Source organism: Chanodichthys erythropterus, chromosome 12 (assembly GCF_024489055.1).
Source record: "Chanodichthys erythropterus isolate Z2021 chromosome 12, ASM2448905v1, whole genome shotgun sequence".
Classification (NCBI taxonomy): Eukaryota; Metazoa; Chordata; class Actinopteri; order Cypriniformes; family Xenocyprididae; genus Chanodichthys; species Chanodichthys erythropterus.
The window spans coordinates 32,294,114-32,315,365 of NC_090232.1; the positions used below are offsets into that span (position 1 = coordinate 32,294,114).

At 37.1% G+C, this 21,252-nt stretch overlaps 1 protein-coding gene across 4 annotated transcripts in view; it reads right to left on the reverse strand.

Annotated features, from left to right (window-relative positions):
- Positions 1 to 17,933, reverse strand: part of vegfc (vascular endothelial growth factor c) — a 42,672-nt gene extending 24,739 nt beyond the window's left edge. For 2 of the 4 annotated variants that reach the window (XR_010896659.1, XM_067403733.1), the window contains exons 1-5: positions 17,447 to 17,924; positions 6,268 to 6,453; positions 5,844 to 6,054; positions 5,404 to 5,594; positions 341 to 480 (exon numbers count right to left, since the gene is read on the reverse strand). Coding sequence is in view for 3 of the 4 variants with exons in the window: in XM_067403733.1 (XP_067259834.1) it covers positions 341 to 480; positions 5,404 to 5,594; positions 5,844 to 6,054; positions 6,268 to 6,453; positions 17,447 to 17,557 (839 nt within the window). In the remaining variant the exon portion in view is untranslated. Of the gene's footprint in view, positions 1 to 340; positions 481 to 5,403; positions 5,595 to 5,843; positions 6,055 to 6,267; positions 6,454 to 17,446 lie in introns of all 4 variants that reach the window. The other 2 variants (XM_067403734.1, XM_067403735.1) reach the window with 2 other exon arrangements.
- Between the last annotated feature and the right edge of the window lie 3,319 nt (positions 17,934 to 21,252).

Genomic DNA, 21,252 nt, shown 5'->3' on the forward strand with positions numbered 1-21,252 from the left:
TGTCTATACATGGAATAAATTGATTCCCTGTTCTAGTTCTAACTTAGCTCCATTCGCTTGTGCTACTTCCGATAAAAGTACAAATTGATTTGGTACGATGATTTGTCACGTTCAGTGTAGACAGCCTTAAGCTGCTATTGGCGTTGTGCCCCGTGTAGACACAGTGTCAGTCTAACACTGACATTCTATTCTAACCCCTCAAACATTCAAAACAACAGAGAAATGAGGGAATACTAAAAAATTTAAGTATATAGCCTGCTAAACTCTTGACATAAAACATTTGGGTGTACACACTTCAAAAGTAGTGCTTAGGGAGATTTGAAGGAGTGTGAACACTTACTCTGGTAGGGCCCTTCGTATGATTGAGTGCCGCTGTCGGTACACATCCAGTTTTGACAAACAGTTGCAGGAAGTGTGGTTGGCGAAGCTTATGGTAACTGGCTTGGTCCCTTGCTTGATAGGAACTGTGATTTCAAACAACTGCAGAATAAAAATAGAAGAAAGGTCACATTTTCAATAAAATCAGACTAATGCAGACTAACTGACAAAAGAAGTGAAATCGCATGAAAGGTTACTTCAACTTTAAGGAGTTTGCTAGATGTCAAAATGAATTGTGGGCAGTCAATTATATCTAAATCAAGATTAATGAATGGATTTATGTCTAAAGGAGTTGTGCAACTGTGATTGCACAGCTTTTCTGTGAAATCGACACAACCACAACTACAGTCTGATCAAACAAACTGGTAAGGGGAAATGGGAAATGGGGAACTCGTGCAAAATAATTTGCAAGGTAGGCAAATCCTGTTAGACCAATAAATCAAAACTTCCTCCAGCTATGAGGAAACATTCCAAGGAATTTATGTTGAATGTGCAATCATAAGGGGTAGTAACGGGAATGTGCAGCTAAAATAGCCAAGTACATATAGTTTTATTTTTATGTCATAAAATACAGATGCATCTCAATAAATTACAATATCATGAAAAAGTTGTTTTTTTTCTGTAATTTAATTTAAAATTTGAAACTTAAATATATTCTAGATTTATTAGACAAAGTCAAATATTTCCAGAGTTTTTTGTTTTCATTTTGATGATAACAGCTTTCTGCTCATCAAAATCAAAAAATCAGTATCACAAATTATTAGAATATTTAATTTCAAGTTCTATTAAATGACCATTCTCAGTGTATAAATACTGGGTTTAGGTCAATAATCCCAACAGCAGTCATGGGGAAGTCTGCTGACTTGACAGTTGTCCAGAAGACGATCAACAAGACCCTCTGCAATGAGGGTAAGCCACAGAGGGTCACTGCTGAAAGAGCTGGCTGTTCGCAGAGTGCTGTGCCAAAGGATATTCATGGAAAGTTGACTGGAAGGAAAAAGTGTGGTAGGAAAAGGTGTACAAGTGAAAGGAATGGCCGCAGGCTTGAGAAGATTGTCTATGGGGTACTGTCAAGAGGAAGATGAGAGACACCAGACTCAACAATGCAGATGACCTGAAGGCCGCTATCAAAGCAACCTGGGCTTCCATTATACCCGAGCAGTGCCACAGGTTGATTGCCTCCATGCCACGCCGCATTGATGCAGTAATTCATGCAAAAGGAGGCCCAGCCAAGCATTGAGTGCATAGAAATGAACATACTTTTCAGAAGTCTGACATTTCTGTTTAAAATATCTTTTTTTTTTTATTGATCTTATGAAGTATTCTAATTTATTAAGACTAATGAATTGGTGAGTTTTTGTTAAATGTGAGGCAAAATCATCACAATTAAAAGAACCAAAGACTTAAAGTACTTCAGTCTGTGTGCAATGAATATCTTTAATACACGAGTTCCACAATTTGAGTTGAATTACTGAAAGAAATGAACTTTTCCACGACATTCTAATTTGTTGAGATGCACCTGTATATATCATAAATGAGTTTTTTTTTTTTTTTTTTTTATGAGAATGTTTTTTTTTTATAACTGGAAACTGGAGAGAAGGTATGCTTTTTCTTATTAGAGAAGGTGTGCTTTCAAAAAATAAATTAGCCTAAAAGCATCATTGGATCTGATTAATCTACACGATTCAGTGAATTCCTTAACGGGGCAGTTAGCCCAGAAATGAAAATTCTGTCCTCATTTACCCACCCTTATGTTGCTCCAAATGCATATGACTTTCTTTCTTCTGTGGAACATAAGAGGAGAATTTCTGAAGAATAGGCTTGTCGCTTTGAAGCACCATATAACTTGTGTGCTATAAGTGTTCTGATCCTATACAATAGCATCAGTGAATTTCGATAAACTGATAAACTTTCCCTACAGTGAGCTGCAAGTGGTAACTCACCACTTTTAGGATACTTTATGTTGACCTTTTATGGTCTTTTTTTCTGAAGTTTGAAAGCTTCAGTAGACAATTGTAACTGCACAGAAAAGAACATAGAAAGAAAGTCACACAGGCCTGGAACAATATGAGGCTGAGTCATAGATGACATAAATTTCATTTTTAGTCTGTATTGTCTTGTCTATTAACTCTTATTTATACTCAGTGTGGTCTCTTTGACATAAATATGGCTGCTATAGAAACCTTCATGAACCAAGGCAGAAAATTCTTTTAGTAGGATAAACAAACAAACAATCTTCCAAACATTCTGGAATGTTAAACCTCCCATTTTAGCTCCTGTTGGATTAACAAATCACTCTCAAGGCACACATAAATGAATTATGTCTGATGAGGAAGGGATTTATGGGATATTCCAGTCTCATCCCCGAACCCACTGGCTAGATCACTTCACTCAGCTAAGATTATTTTCTGCTTCTTTTCTTCCATGGACTCATCTTCTTCTGTCTCTTATGTACACAGAAGCATCATATAGCCACTTTCTAACTGCATAATTACAGGACATCCAAAGATAACTGCTTTAGCATTCAAAATTTGTGAAAATGTACTGTATCAGACATCAATCCAGAATACACAGACAATACAAAAGGCACAATGTGAGTATAAGAAAACTATTTTTACTTTCTTAAAAGGGCCATTAACACCTAATGTTAATCAAGAACAATGGAATGACTAACAACCCAGCTCTCAGAAGACAGAACTGGCTAAATGGAATAGGGTCAAAAGCTTGTGAAATACCCTCTCTCTTTGATGTTTGCAGAACTCCATTATTTTGTTGTTAACTGCCTTTACCAGGACAAGTGATCCCAAATGCTTCACTTGATCACTCTGTAAATCTGTCAGCCCACCAGTCTTGATGATAAAATGACTTTACTGCAGTATTAACAGTCTGCTAGACCTGAGTATTACATATGTACAGGTGAGACAAGGGTCAGCCGAAACCAAAAGTCCATTTATTGTTTTTTTTTTTTTTTTTTTTTTTTTTCGTTAGATGACAAGCTAACAGTTTCTCTTGTCACAGTTACATCACAGATATAAACTTGATATTTCACTCTTGAAGTCTTGTTGTCATTACATTATATTGTGCTAATGTCAATATCTTATCAATACTAATACCATTCATTCAAGATACAATCATGTTCATCTCATGCATATTTTACTCTTGACCCAATCATTTCGTCAATGAAACCTAGAGCTTGTAATTTCATAATCCAAATCTTACTAAAAAATTTTGAAACATCTTCACATTGCATCTGTTTTTCAGGCTTTGTGCCCAGAATGGGAGTGTTACGTCTCTAGTGCAGTAGCATGGACATGGAGACCTTGACCTGCTCAGATGCTCAACTGGTGGGAGGGCGTCATGGTTTAAATCACAAGAGGAGAACCCATTGCCTGCTAAGGTCAGCCCACCCAAATAAGTGGGCAATTAAAGGAGGCCTTCTTGCAAATAATTCACAGCCATGACCTCCCAACCAAACCCCTGCCTTATCCACAATTCTCTAAATCAAACCTTAACAGATCAGTTCTCTCTGCACTGGGGACTAGGCTTTAAAACAAAAACAGACAATTTTATTCAAAGCAGTAATGAACATTTTGATTGAATATTATTCAAGTTTACAATTTTAATATATTGAGGGAGAAATTGATTTAAATATAAGATATGCAGCAAAGCAGTTGCCTGCATATGTATCTGCATTTGATGCAATGAAAAAAATAATCTGCATCTGTATTCAGAAATAAACCAGATGTGTGTTAAATTTAAATGAAAATCCCGTTTTTAGAAATAACTTTATATATATATATAACTTTAAATATTTTTATATATATATATAACTTTAAATATTTTTATATATATATATAACTTTAAATATTTTTATATATATATATTTTTTTTTTTTTATATTATATATATATATATATATATATATATATATATATATATATACTTGTGTTTTTGGATAATCAATCTAATGAATATTTATCATTCAACAGAATTTATTATTCATTTTGAAGTCATTATTCCTGCATTCCCAAACTATTAAAGGAGTACTTCACGTCTGGCAAAATGGACTTTCAATAAATCTTGGCTAAATATAGAAAGACAAAATAAATTGAAATCAATGCTACCTTACTAGAGAAAACATAGGAAAAAGGCTGTTGTCTGCCCTTTTGCTAAATAGGTAGGAAAACACCCATAATGCACTGGGCATGTTGCCATCCAAGGCCACTCTCACCAGTCTGATATGGATACCCTTTCCAGAGTCAAATACCAACTGGCTTTAGTAGGAAATACTTCTTAGCAAACTTTTAGATATATTTTGTATTATTTCCGGGCGCAATTCAAAGAGTAAACATTTAGCGGGATTGAGTTACTTTTGGTTTCCAGGGAAGGATCCAGCTTGTTGTAGGCAGTGGTTAAAGGCTGTAGAGAATCAAAAGTACGGAGAGAACACTGCAGTGGAAAATCTGAAAAACATCCGTGTTTGTAGTCAACATTTCAGAATGGATGACCACAAACATGGTTTTTCATGCCAAATAGAGGGGAAAACTGAAAGAAACTGCCATCCTGTCAGTTCCGCCCCCTGAAGCAAAACGCTGTCACATACAGGTAAGAAAGCTGCTGCCATAGTGTCACTTTTTTTTACCATAATGCTGCTTAAAGAGTAGACAAAGTATGATACAGTTATAACCGTTTTGTTAATCGGATCTGTCGATCCGATTGATTGCTCATGGGCAGTGATACAAAAATGTGGAAGTATAATCTGTAGTTTTCACATAAGTCCTGGAGCTGTCAAAAGTCCATTGGATGACAATTAAATGTGAATTAAATGTGAATTTCTCAGACCAGGTAACACAGGGAATGAGTAAACCTTGTTCATTTACATATACTACTGACATTGTAACAATACAAAGCAGGTTGAAAATCGGCCAAGTTACACTTTAAGGTCAATACTGCTCATCATTGGTTCAATCCTCCTTCACACAAACATATTTGTGGACATAGGCACATGCTGAAAGAATCACTCACCGTCTTGCTGATGTATGAAGTGCTGATGTTCACGCACTGATGCTCCTCACTGTTACAGCAGCCCCCACATCTGTAGACAGACACGCAGGGTGGTTTATAGAAGGTGTTTGTAGCTGCCCCAAACTCTTTCCCCACATCTAAACAAACTTGGCGTGGCATGCACAGGGTCTTTCTCCACTCTGTCTCAATACCTGGAGGAAGCGCAGCGAGACAGGAAGAAGAGGCACATTAAAAAAAGGCCAGCAGTGAAATGCATGGATTTGTAAGCACTGCAGTTATTGCAGATCAGGGTCTGACATTCTTGGCATCCTAAAGAAACTTTGTGTCAGGACTGTCAAAAAGCATAAAAAATTCTTGGCTCTAAGACAATAATGACAAAAAAAAAACAAAAAAACACTGCCAGCACAACCTGTGCTGGTCTTATATTAATAGTCACTCACTTTTAATAATTTCAAGATTGATGAAAGCAGCCGCAAAGGAGGCCTCCTCCGACCTTGTTTCTGTGGAGCTGTATTCTTTGTGAGGCAAGCGTGATCCCGCCTTGGAACGACACTTCAGCATGCTCCAGTAGCTGGGGTAAACTATCCTCATAAGTTCATCCACGCTACCCGCTGAACGTAACTGCTCCACCAGGTCTGGCTCTGAATGCTCCTAATAAGACGCAGAGAAACAGAATAAAACTGGGGAAAAGAAGCCTGTCAGCTTACGCTACAGAGAATTCTTCAGTTACATACTTTATATTTATTTTGTCATTGAACTTTTTCTTGGGTAAACTCAATACCACATACCTGAACATTTTTTTTTTTTTTAATTTTCCCTTAAAGGATTAGTTCACTTCAGAATTAAAATTAATAATTTACTCACTTTATGTCTTTCTTTCTTTAGTCGAAAAGAAATTATGTTTTTTGAGGAAAACATTCCAGGATTTTTCTCCATATAGTGGACTTCAATGGCTACCAATGGGTTGAAGTTTAAATGCAGCTTCAAAGGGCTGTACATGATCCCAGCCGAGGAATAAGGGTTTTGTCTAGCAAAACGATCGGCCATTTTCTAAAAAAAAGAAATAAATAAAATTTATATAATTTTTAACCACAAATGCTCGTCTTGCACTAGCTCTGCAATGTGCCACGCATTACATAACCACGTTGAAATGGTCAAACAGTCTTTACAAAAAAAAAAAAAAAAGTAAAACAACGATGTTGGATGGTTTGAAGTTGGAGGAGAAAATGAGATGGAGTTTTTCGCACTAACACAGTACTTCTGCCTACGTATCACGTGACCTTTCCAACGTGATTACATAATGTGTGGCGCATCACAGAGCTAGTGCAAGGTAAAAAATGACCGATTGTTTTGCTAGATAAGACCCTTATTCCTCATCTGGGATCGTGTAGAGCTGAAGTGATTCTGAAGTGAACTAATCCTTTAAAGGGATAGTCCAGGGATAGTTCCTTAAAATGACAATACTGTCATCATTTACTCACCCCCATGTCATTCCAAACCTGTGTGACTTTCTTTGTTCTACGGAATATAAAAAGATATTTTGAAGAATGTTGGTGACTAGACATATTCCCATTGAGTTCAATTGTATGGACAAAAAATACAGTGGAAGTGAATGAGAACCGAAACTGTTTACTTTCTTCAAAATATCTTCTTTTGCATTCCGCAGAAGAAAGAAAGTCATACAGGTTTGAAACAACAGGAGTAAATGATAACAAAATCTTCATTTTTGGGTAGACTATCACTTTAAGAGAGATACCAGAATACATTTTACAGAAGAGAGTTAAACCAGAGCTACATATACTGAAGAGGGTTTGGTCAATGTGCTGGACAGAACATTGCCTTCCTACTGCAACAATAAAGCATGGAATATTGTATAAATCCCAGAGTGACTAGGAGAATTATCAATTGATTTATGTTAATTTTTGTTGATGTTTCAATTGCTCAATGGCTTAGAAGAGACTGAATCAGTATTTGGAGATATAATCAGTGATCATAAACACAAGTGATTAACTTTTCCATTGTTTTATCACGTTCTTATGTCTAGAAAGTTAGAATGGCTAACTGTATGCCAGTAGCATTGTATGTTGTATTTAATCATGCTGACACTACAAATCACTATTTACTCATCATATGGGGTTTTAAAAAGAACAGTTACACAAATCAATCAACAGATATACTGTAGGTAAAAGGTTTCCCACGTCAAAATATGTGAAACTGAGACATGCAAATCATGCCTTAATGAATGGAATGGTCAGAACTCAATGGTCTTGACCCAGCCAACTGACAGTATTGCTTACTCAGTTAGCTGAAGGGTTGCCTGTTAAAACGGAGCCATGTCTGTCTGCAGCAAGAGACACCGCAGCACACGCAATCAAACCCCCAGAGTCTTGACCTTCCCGCAATCCGCAGCGGAATGAAAGTTTGCAAAAAGTGTGAAAACACCAACAGCGTCTGAAACAGCCTGAAATCCCTGATGGAAAGTGATACTGCTGTCTGGGACATTCCAGGAAACATGCCCAGTTTACCCACATAGCTGATCATGGCTGTCGATAAAAAAAGCACCCTCTCCACTTGTAGAGGTGTTAAAAAAAATGAGCCTCAACAGAATTCCCCTTTCCTCTTTACAAAGGCCAGTCTTTGGTATTGGCCCAGCCACATTTGACTAGTGAATAAACATCTTTGTTTGTTATCGAAATCTCATTAGGCAAATCACCAAGTTTACAGTAGATGATTTACTATCTCAGTTGGTAGGAAATAAGCTTTCTCCAACTCTTGTATTTTGCTGTAAAATTTATTATTTACATAAAATAAGTTTTTATATAAGGCCTCCATACTTATCTCACTTTCAAAGCAGATCCTCAGAACAAACAAGAGCTTTACAATTTGACAATTATTTGAAAGTATAAACTTGAAGGCCATTTTTCATGATACAGGACACTTCATTGTGCCAAAATCCCACCCTCAACAATAAAAATGTAACCATTTATGTGAAATATGACTTCAAGATTGCATATTTTCAAATGTTATCATAAAACCTTTGACATAGTAGCTGAACAAGATTCTAAACCCACATTGTTACCTGCAAACATTCAGTTGTACTGCACACCAAGGAAAATAGCTCTAATCGTGGAAAAAGGGAAAATATAATCCTTGTAGGAAATGGCCGCTTCTGCATTGACTCCCTTCTGTTTATTCAGGAAACTCAAATACCACAAAAAGAGTATGAACAAGACTATTGTATGTGGCCTCTTCCATGCCTTTGTTTACAGTGATTCCTGAGATAACACACTGGTCTGTTTCCTACCAGAAACAATGGAGACTGAGAAAATGATGTGTGGTGCACAGAATACAGACACATTCACACGTGAATCAGGCTCAACCTTCAGGTTTGGTAACTGTAAAGATGCTGATACAATGCCCTATTTTTATGTTTTAGAGGCAACTAAAAAAAGACACAGATGGGAGAATGATACAAATGGGAACCATGAAGTCTGAAAGAACTTGACCCAGAAAAGCATTCATTGTTTCACTCTTGTGATCAAATTCATAGTATTAAGTAACATTATATAACACTACGTTATTGGAATATTACAAAAAACAAACAAACATTGATTTCAATGCATAATAATAAAAAATAATAAATTATTAATATTATTAATATTTAATAAATTATATTTTTTTTCACATTAACCTGTCAGACTCAGTGTCAAATATCATGTTAAATGCACATTTAATTTCATATAAAAATCAAATTCACATTGCATACAATAACTTGCAGCGACTTTTTATTTTTCATTAATCTTGATTTCTCACAACTTTTGTGTTTTTTCTGGGCAAGTCGAAGTAAAATATAGTGCTAATAGTGCGTCACGAACGTGCGCCGTGCACAAAAACTTCAGTTTGTTTTACACCAAATATACCCCCAGAACACTTTGAAATTTATGACATGTGTCGCATGGGACCATTCTGTGATATATTTGCTTCTTTTTTTTTTTAAAGCCTGATGTTGGTCGGTAATTCACTGCCATTACATGGACAAGCGCAAGCAAGACATTTTTTTAAAATTTCTCCTTTTGTGCTCCGAAAAATAAAGTACACCATACTGCGTTCAAACAGCACCAAAGAACAGCATACTGCATTAGGCACCAGGCTGAGTAAATGATGACTTAATTTTCATTTTAAGATGAACTATCCCTTTAAATAAAAAAAGGTTTGACATTTTAAGGAAAGAAAATAAGTACATCTGATTAATCAACTTGAAGGGAGAATGGCCTCAATAAGAGATTGCATTTGGCCCCGAAGAGCAGTGATTCATGAGATGTAATGAAATGATGAGCTGATGATAGATGCATTCAACATCAGTGGCCAGACATGAGGTACATTGCGCTGTTAACCAATAAAAAATATGTTACCATGCTAGAAAGTATGTCTCATTGAATAAACCACAAACCACAAATTTTATCACTTAGGACAGGATGCCATGTCGACTTTAACAAAATCAGAATCGGATGCCACACACGCACGGATCCCAATAATGACGTTGACGCCATCATGACTACCATTATTTCAAAGTTCAAATGTGAGTCAACAGTTTGACGCCAATTATAAAATGTGCATCATTAGACAGAAGGCTCATTTCACACACCCTGAAGCAACACGCAATCTCTTGATGGCTTAGAGTTTCCTGAAGCAAACCACAAAACTGACACAATGGCAAAAAGAACTCGATCCTTTTTTGGCAATGAGGTTAGAGTTTATCCTCTTAGCTGATACCAGCATCCGGAGCAATTTTGGATGAGGTTTCTGGAAGGCACCCTCATCGAATGAATTCCTTTAGCCTGAGTCAAAATGCTTCATATTTAGGCCAGGTTTATACAGTTCCATTTCCATTACAGTCACCCCATGCTTCTACACTAAAACGTAATCAAAACATCAGCCTTCACTAGTTCAGTATTTAAGTGTTCACATTTTGAGCCATTTTAATGCTACAAAGGCTTCTGAAGCAGTCACTTGGGGTTTATTATCTATACTGGACAGTTATGCAACTGTGAAGAGAGGACCAGACAGTACAAGATATTAATAACAGTGATTAACCAAATTGTTTCTGCACACTTAAAATAGGCTATATTTTCAAGTAAATAAAAGGCAAAGTCAAAGCCATTTTTGTACTAATTTCTACTTTCAACATAGTGGGAAAAAAACAAATGCTGTCACTGGGGAGTATTATAGACATCATCACAAAGCATCACACATGCTCACTGAACTCAGGTGGAACATGGCCCCCATCATGGACATTATAGCAGTGGTGCATATGCACAAGAACACATGTTGTATCTGTTTCAGACATACCTTTCACCCTCAATATTGGACTCCAGAGAGCAGGCTTGAGAATGCTCACTGAACTTGAATGATGTCGTTGAAGTCTGCTGGGGGCATGTCTGGGTCTACGTTTGCCAACACTCAGGAGGAAAGGAAGAGGATCTGAGATATCATTAACCCCCTAATGATCTCCTAGAAACCCTAGAACTGACTGCGGGCTTTGAGCATTTGACCTAGGGGAGAACTAATTCCTTGGAGAATAAGTCTGGCCACAAGTCTGAAGTGTAACTGAGACCCTCTTCAACATCCAAGCTTCCCACATTTCAGACAAACAATTCTAATCTGTCACGTTTTCCTAAAGCAATTGAGATGCTCCCCAAGGTAGAGGACTCCACTACGAAGCTCATGAATTCTATATTACGGCGTCTCGTATGATTCTAAAACAACCACTGGATTCAGTACACACGCTAATGCACACATGCATGCGCTCTTGAGACCAGACCATCCGCATGGAAATCATTTTTCCAGTCTTCAGTGTAGTATCTGCTAGATCCATTAAAATGACCGAGCAGCATTGGATACAACACAGAGCACGTAACAACAGAGAGCGCTGTCTATGTCTGAATCAGTACATACAAAAACAATGCTTTCCAAGTCCAATTTGCAGTATAAACAGCTAATAAGCTCCACATTGCCTGGGGTTGCATTACAGTGTTTACACTTAGTTTTGCACTATTACTAACTACTCCAACACTTGAACTAAAAAAAAAATAATGTTTTTGATTGAATTGATATCAGTTTCCACATTCATTTGGCTTTGAATCTCAGCCAAAATGGAAAGTCGTTTCAGGCACAGAGAAAGCCATTGTATTTTGATAAAAGATTATGAAGGCAAACAATTTGTTTTTGGAAAATTTGAAGCAACATGCAGTGATGAATCATTCACAATAAGACAAGGAATGTACCATTTTGATTCCATGTTGACTTTGAGTAATAATCTAGAGATTGGTCTGAGTCCCATAAAAACCTCCCTTCCTTTTTTTAGAAAGATTTGCTTTCTTGTTCTGATCCATTTCACGTGTAGAGGCGGGCGTGTGTCAGGATGCAATTACTGTGCACTTCTGACGCGTACTTGGTTAAGGTTTCTGTGGTGCAATAAAGCTATTAGCCTGGAGGGTTGCCCACTACTCAATAAGACCACAGGGATATTAGATCTAATGTTCTGTAACCCAATTCTTGAGCTCTCCAAAACATAATAGTGCTCTACATGAATTCCCAATGAAACTCCCTGTAGATACAGTGGGGGTAGGAGGGGTTCTTGTTTTGGCATACTTAAAGCATTAAATGAAGCAAATATCCTGCCAGGACAGAAACTGTCAAGAGCGACATTAGTAAGGTTTAAGCAGCAACCACTGTGAGTATTCATAGGTCTTGGCATGTGGTTTGCACATCTCTTCTTAAGTCTTAAGAAAGCTTTAAAAGATTAGTTTGTCTAAAAACTGAAAACTCTTTCATCATTTACTCACCCTAATGTCGTTCCAAACTTGTATGACTTTCTTTTCTGTATGAAATACAGAGGCTAAGCAATTAAGTAGATTAACTTTCTAAACTGCTCTTTTCCATGCTACATTGTCTCTGCTCCTTTCACTGAATGGAAAAGAGCAGCTTGGGCTTTTAACTAAAATATCTTCTTTTGTGTTCCACAAAATATATAACACATTTTTCGAATTCCAGGAGGGTGAGTAAATGAAAAACGTTGCCAAATAATAAGGACTCTATGCATTTGCTTAATGTATAACAAAACTACATTAATCATCTGTAGACTAATGGACTACTCTCTTGACTCCATTTCCAGAATTGTTAACACTTGTCCACTCATTAAGTTGCCTGATACTGTATATTGGTTTCAGAACAGACTTTTTAGTGCCGGTTTCCAGGACTCTAGAGCAGTATACATGTATTAACTGACACCATAATGAAAATTAAAAAAGCAGATGTTACACAGCATTGTACATTTCTTAAAGAGACCCTATTATGGATTTTTGAAAGTTACCTTTCATGTAGTGTGTAACATAGCTCTAAGTGAATGAAAACATCCTGCAAAGTTTTAAATCTGAAAGTGCACCATATATAAATTGTCTCTCAAAAGTAAGAGTCGATTCTGAATCAATTAAACGAGTCGTTTGTAAAATGAATCCCAAGCCGTTTCATTGTGACGTCACAACAAAACAATAGCATATTGCCCGCCCACTTATTGCGCGCGCAGACGCCGGTGAAAATTCATTTTTTCAACAATACCACAGCAATGCAATCTTTTGTTGTGTTCCCGGCATAATAGGGGCACTTTAAGATCATTCTGGCGTACATGTAATACCTGTTTCTTTTGCGGTCTCACTCTGACTAAATAAACGAGTCACTGCACAAAATGAGTTTTATCCTTTAGAGCAGCGATTCCAGTGGTTTAGAAAGATTTTCATTTCCTTTGTAAGTCTCTGTAAGTCTTTGTTAATCTTTAAGTCTTTGCTACACTTCAAGTCCTGACTTCTCATTAAGATCTGTACAAATGATTGCATATCCACTCATGGTTGAAATTTCCTGCTTCTGTGGTATTTCAAAGATCACTAACGGCTTTATTTTTGTCAAATGCCATATGTAAATTTCATTTATAAATAAATCTGCCATTTGGTCTTAGGGAAAGTTTCTGGATGATTCCTCACTAAACAGTCCAACAAGTTCAGGTGTTTCATTAAAGGGAGAGGAATGACAAGTTTTTTTCACCTGCATTATCTACTGTTTTTAGCTTAAACTAATCACCGTAATTGTCACGAATCCTTTCAGTTCCGGACTACACTTCCCAGCATCCTCCTTGCCTATCACCTGCACTCACTCTACCAATCACCTATTGTCACATACTCCTGAAGCTCTTTACCTGGACTATAAAGGACTCTTACTCACACACACACTGCGAGGTCTTGTTTCACCCAGTGTACAATTCTGAGCGTTATTTACCCTGTCTGCCTGCCTGTTTGTGTGATCCTGTCTGTTCCCCGTGTTCGTATCTCTGCCGCCTGCCCTTTGGACCTTTTGGATTGTTTATTGTTTCCTGGTTTTGTGAATGATATCTGCCTGCCCTGATTCATTGCCTGTTCCTCAACTACAATTCTGCCTGCTCTCTGCCATACCTGTTTGCTACTGTTTGACCATTGCCTGTTTTACTACGAACTCTGTTTAATAAAGCTTGCAGATGGATCTTACCTTGAATCCCACCTCATTACAGTAATGGTGACTAATTTTACAACATTAAATGATAATGTTAAATGATATTCTGTATAATGAGCAAAAGGAAACATTTTTTACTTAGTGTCAATGAAGGAGTACTAAAGTCTTACTGATGGGGCTCTGGGGGTACATAAGATAAAAGTTGGGAAATATCGCCTTACAGTCTACTACCAAGGGTCTAGTCTCCATGCTTGTCTCCATACTACTCAATACTAACAGTTTACACTCCCACATACTGGCTATAATGTCAATGATGAGGTTCCTAGAAGGAGGCAGGTAAAAGCAAAAAAAAGTTTACTCATTTTTAGTGATCTGGAATTGTCTGCTTTAACACACATTCCAGTGCTTCTCCTTGCAGAGGAAATTGCTCAGATCTGAAAAAAAGTGCAAAACACAAAAAAATCTCAGTGCCCCAGCTGCTTCAGACACACTGCTGGGCCACAGTCAGGGCTGAATTCCTCTGCTGAAGGGGACTGAGATCTACAGCCAGTTTATAGACAGCGCAAAAAGAAAGAGACAGATCCAGCTACTCAAATTGAACAAGCAATTACTACAGAGTAAAGAGAGAGATTTTTACAGATGTCAAAACCAAAAAGCATTTGTGTGTCCTTGACAGTGAATGACTGTATGAAGAGAGAAATGTTTGATTGGCTCTATACCAAGATTATCATTAATGAAAACTATTACAAAAACCCAAAGTCAAAGACAACAATAAAAGAAGGTTGTCAAAAGACTGAAAACTAAACTAATATACTTGCAATAAAATTACAGAGAAAAAGACTTTCATATTTTCAATAAACATTAAAACAAATCTCTCAAGCCGACTCAAACCAATTAGACAAGTGGCCACATAAAATAAGCAAAGTTCGCTTGTCAGATTTTCAGGAACAGTTTGTGGTGCTGTTTAAGAGATAAAAAGTCTAACTAATATTGAAACTAAATAAAATACAATCAAAATTAAAAATAAAATAAATAAAACTAACATTGAAAACCAAAACACAAACTATAATAACCCTTTTATACATATTTACAGTAACTGTTGCCACTGCAGCCTTATCCAAAGAGAACCAAGAATTATGACCACTAACATCTCTTCAAATCACCTACTCCATTTTTTTTAATTCAAGAAGGTATGATACCTTCTTGAATGAAGAAGGTAAAAAAAGACTTTAAAGCCTTTCAAACATGTCAGTATTTTACTACAGCATTGGACAATTATGAAAATAACTGTTCTTAGAAGTAACAGCTACTGAAACACCGTATTTGCAGAAGTTAGCTAATTCAAAGAATGGTTGAACTGCTGACCTCCCCAAAGACGTGAAGTCTTCTTGCTTATGTAATCACAACGTCCGACTCCCCCCGCCTCCCCTCCCTCTCTCCCTCTAAAGTTGTGAAAGTGTTGAAAGGTGGTTGTGCTAAATCTGAAGTTAAAGGATGAGCAGATCTGGCAGGTGGATTGGCTGTTAGAGTGGAGAAGATAAGAGACGCAGATGTGAGTAATCTGTTCCACCTGTGCTAACTTTCCTACCTGGGAAGTACACATGACCACACACTCACACTGGAGAAGACGTCCTTGGGGAATCCCTTGGTTATCACCAAAGGGCAGAAATAAACAAGCATGGTTTGAAAGAGGGAAAAAAAACTGTTTTCCTTCTAGCTGGAGGTGCTTTATCATGGGTGGTTTATTCTCAGGCATTCATCACTAGCCATAAGACACACTCATAGTGGCTGAAATGCTTACTTAAACCATAGTGTCTCAAGAGACTTGCAACATAGCGGCTAATGATACAAAATAGACGTTCACAACGCAGTCAACATCCCAGTTAAAATGATGGAGTTTTTGTAATGCCACATGACAAAACCATTCGTCAGTCCCAATGAATGAGGTCAAGACTGCAGCTGAGCCTTTAAGACTACAAATCAGTGGGTCCCCGCACCTCATGTGTACTCACAAAGCACCCACATTTCCCAGGTGACCCCATCAGAAAGATAGTCTTACTAGACATTAACTCTCTCTACATGCGCAATCTGCGTGATTTACAATTACAATCACAATTACTCGTGATTTACAGGACAGCTTTGCCAAACAGATGAGAGATGGCCATGACGGAAAAGTCCAAGGGAGAGAAATAAGGTCAGTATATTAGCCGAGCGCTGACTGATGCCCAATGAATTATTGAGTCACCCATCCCATACATTAATATAGCATACAGCCACATGTGCAATTATGGAACAATTATTCATTTCCATGGCATAAGTGCAAGACAAATATCCCCCAAGTGGACTGAAAATAAACCATTAGAAATTCAACAGCTTTTTATGTTGTTGCAGTCGCATTTACGATTGACTTTTTCTTCTCTCTGTGAATTCCAGCTAAATTAATCTTAATAACCATCAAATTTCACAGCAACCCAAAGGAGTTTAAGAGAGAGACCAGTGAAAACAAAGCAAGTCTAATTTTAGGCAATCGTGATTAGTGTATGGCCCATGTCGCACATGGGACCAATGGGAAGCATTTCAAGACCTTGTCAAGATGTCCACATTGCTGCGCGTAGCATATGGTATCATTTATACACTGCACATAGTAAAATTCTTCTGCTGCTGTATACAAAAAGAAAGAACGTTGTGTCAAAGTAATCATAATAGCAGTGTCATTTAAAACAATGTGGCTGGGTGTGTGAGCCAAAGAATTAACAGACATCTCTCTTGTTTTCAGACAGGTCTCTTTTAAGCTCCTGAAGTAAGATGAGATAATCAAAGTAATTACACCCATTGAGTATATTTATAATCATATACATGATCAAAGAAACTTTCTCTTCTTTCTTTCTTAGTGGGGAGACGAGAGAGATAGAGAGACAACTTCTAAAGCTGCTGACCCAATGACACCTGCTTCCACTTCTTGTGGCAGTATAATCGTGCTCTCAAATATTCCCTTTATAAACCATGTGTAAATGAAGTTCGAACTTGTTGAACTTATATTGCAATAAAACACGAAGAAATAAAAAGAGAACGGTGATATATAATCACAAGGAAGGTCAAAGGTAATCACCATGGTTGGTTGAATGGAACATCACACCCTAAATGGTTAAAATAGTGGCTTTTAAAGATCTGTCCATGCTTTAGGGATTTAAATACCTTTTTGGATTATGCAAGTTCCATTCATGTGTTCTTGCAAAAAAAGCCCTTATAAATGAAATTCTATCTAAAATCTAGGCTAAGTAAGTACAAGCATAGTCACCAGTGCCAGTGATGTTGGCTGTTGATATGCTGCATCTCAAAGCTCCAAGCAGTACAACTAAGTTTTAAAATAACTGGAGATATTTTGTTTGAGTTTCCTTCATGCTGACTTTAGGGCAACAAACCATAGCTAATAAATGATGCATTAAAGCAATTTCTCTACTTTTTTTAAAACTTAAAACTTGAAAATGAGCTTGCCGGTGCTTACCATAGCATCTCCTTGATCTTGGTCATAATCATAGTAGTCGTGACTTGACTCCAAAGCAAGGTTTGCATAAAACAATGCGAGACAGAAGACAGAAATTCCAAATAAGTGCATTTTAGAAAAGAAAAACAATCTCTGAAGCCTGAGCAGAGTCTGTTAAAAGTTCCTCTTTTTCAGCTTTCAGCAGCAGGGTTTCTAGAAAACTCTGTCCTTAAACTAAAATAATACCCATGTATACATCCAACATTTTAAGAAGACACTTCGAGACTGGTCCATGGAATGCACTTTGAGCTCGTCCCGTCAAAAGCGCCTGTGAACATCCACTCCGTGCGGAGAGATCAGTGTGGAAGTGCGCTGAGCGCTCTGTGGCATGTTTTATGCAATTTCACGCTGTTACTTTGACTCCTTCTCCTCCCCCTCTACGTTTTTCCCCAGCCTGCCTCTCCGGTCGCTGTTAGACACATTCCGAGACATCAAGAGAGGAATATGAGTCACGGCACGCGCGCTTTTCTCAGGTGTCGACTACAGCACGTCAAACGCATTGTGAGCAATTCACGCACGAGCGCACTGAATGAACCTCTTCAGTTGCCGTTTTTTGTGTAAGGTGAAAGGGCAGTGCTTAAAGGAATAGTTCGTTCCAGCTTGAAAACTGTTTTACTTACCCATTCATTTACTTATCCTCATATTTTTTGAAGAATATGCACGTCGGGCTTTTTTTATAGGCCTATTATTACAATGAACATGGCTTCAAAAATGGACGCAAAAGCAAGATAAAAGTAGTCATGGGACTACTTACTTGCCTATATACTGTATTAAAATACAAACCTAAATTCATATATATATAAAAGTAGGTCTATACAAGTTTAGTACTACTTTGACAATGAAAAGTTTCAGCATACTCAATTTAAGCTAATTTTAAAAATGTACAGTAGGCTACTGTGCAAAAGTCTTAGGTAATGGTAATGGTTTTAAGCCAGTTATTTATATATTTTGCTCTAGTGTGTCAGTAGGAAATATCAGTTTACATATTCAAACATTCATTTTGCCATTAATTGTAATATTCCAATGAGATTTTTGAATACACAAGGAGTCTAACAACAGATCTCACCATCATCGAATCTGTCTGTGATTACATGAAGAAACAGATGAAACTGAGACAAACTAAATCCAGAACTGTGGTCATGTCTCCAAGACACTTGAAGGAACCCGAACTGAAAATAAACAGTACTGTAAAGAGTTTTAGGCACTAAAAGTGAGGGGGCTTTCAAAAATACCGTCATAAATAAATTGTATTTATCAAATAACTTCTATTAACTAAATCAAATCAATATTTGGTGACCACCCTTTGCATTTAAAACAGCTTTTGTCCAGGTACACTTGGGCATCATTTTTCAGTTAGCTTTTCAGGATGGTTTCTTCAAGCGACATGGCCACAGTTCTTCTGGATTTAGTCTGTCTCAGTTTCATTTGTTTCGTCATGTAACCATAGACAGATTTGATGGTGGTGAGATCAGATCTCCGTGTGGAGCACCAGCTGTTGTCAGACTCCTTGTGCATTCAAAAATCTCACTGGATTATTAAAATGAATGGCAAAATGAATGTTTGGAAATGTGAACTGATATTTTATAGTATACTGACACACTACAGCAAAAGAAAATAACTGCCTTAAAACCTTTTTTGTGGGGTGAAAATACTAACATGCCTAAGACATTTGCACAATACCGTATCAAAAACAATAAAGTAAGAGTAGTATAAACATTGTAAACCAGACACTGCATAGTATTATTAATAATAAAACACATATAGGGTGAATTCTGGTTAATCGAGCCACCTTGACTGAGGCTGGGTAAATTGTGGTGACTGTCAAAAAGTGGAACAGTTTACCTGAATTCACCCTATTCACAGTGAGCTTCTTTGGGGAAGTTTTAATTCTTTTGGAGGGTTTTTCTTCATAGGGGGTCTTAGTCCTCAAGTTCACTGAGTGCTCTTCTAATGCTGTGGAATGCAAGTCCCACTTGTGTCATTGTGTTCCATTCACTGCTGTCAAATGGTTGCATTTAATTTTGTGATCTTCTCAAATAATACTTTAAGTAGCAGGCTAAACATGCATTGTCAAACGCATTCAGTGTTAACACTAAAGGTTTAGTTTGAATAGGCTCAGGGGCTAAGGGTTCGTAAATGATAACCTAATTAGCCATGACACTATTGAATACTTCATTATGAAAATACACAACAATGCACATTTAAATTGCTGGTAAATTGTTTTCCCAGGGCAATCGAGAGAAAAGTTTTGCCTTTGTTTTCTATTAAATAAAAAATGATAAAGATAAATGATTTTACCAAATTAGTGGTGACAATACAAATATGGTTGTTGTTATCTTTAAAGTCGTACAATTCCACAAGCAGAATATGTAGTATTTCCAAATCAATCCAAGTTACTTGCGGAGCTTTTTATTTGAAGCAAACAAAAGGCTTGTCATACTTGGCAGTGGCCAGTAACTTTGCCTACTTATTTGACTTCGCTTTGCTCATTCTGCTTCACTGAATGCTTTGATTGGTCTAATTCTAAAAGGTCAAAGTTCAGACTGGTTTTATAAGGATTAACAGGAGTTACTTTTGCTTTGACGTTACTAAACACATTACTTTATGGGAGAACTTATAACATCATCAGCCAGACGTCTGGTGTTGCTTTAAATGTTTACTGATATAATCTTATTTAGAAGGCATTTGATTTCCTTAGTGGGACATTTGACATACTTAGCTTTAGTCTCAAAGAGTTTCAGAAGCTGACTATAAGTTCCATTCTTTTGTTCTACATGACCATTTACATCCTTTTATATTTTTCCCTCATTTGGCCCTCACATTACCAAGTAATCTGGAATCTGTGTCCTTATTTAAACTCTCTGTGCTCTGTGCTCCAGAACTCTTTTCAAAAGAAAGCAGCTTTGTGTATGATTTGTTTAATGCCTTCATTATAAGAAGTTACTGATTTTTACAAATTAAAGCTGATCTGAGGATTTTGGTCTGGTCTGACATTATTTGTTTCTTTTTTTCTGTGTTTTTTTAATGCACATTAAACTGATTAATTAAAGAAAGAAAGAAAGAAAGAAAGAAAGAAAGAAAGAAAGAAAGAAAGAAAGAAAGAAAGAAAGAAAGAAAGAAAGAAAGAAAGAAAGAAAGAAAGAAAGAAAGAAGGTTACGTCACGACCATAAAACATGTTGTGCTTTCTAATCAATTGCAGGTGGAATTAAGGGAGGGACATTTCCATTCTTGAGAAGTCTGTCTATGAGAAGATAATTGTATATTTAAATGCGAAAGAGAATTATGTCAATGTTTAGAAGAGTACTAGCATATATTGTTTTCAAACTAACATGTATGAAATAAAAGCCACATAACATATTTGACATTTATTCCTGTAGTTTATGGTTCCATAGAGATACACTTTTATATTGTTCATTAAAATACTATTATAGTATGATACAGTTCTGTATTACACCTGGTCCAAACACAGGTCCACTGACTTCATTCTATGCCATCAACTATAAGCACTTGAGTCAGTCTGTGGCCTGAAAAGGAAGGGACCACCATAGGAATTTATGAGGTTCCTCATGGCACAGTGACCCAGCACTGTCTAACACTTTTGCTTGTCTGCTCATGTGTGCACAGCTTGTTCCCACACACTGGGAATTGCTCCTGCCGGAACTGGGAAACAATGGGTGTGGGAGTCCTGTGACTGGAGCTGGTGCTTTTGGAAGCGCTGGACCCTGTTAATGCTGGAATTTGCGGTGTCCCTTAAGTTTCAAACAAC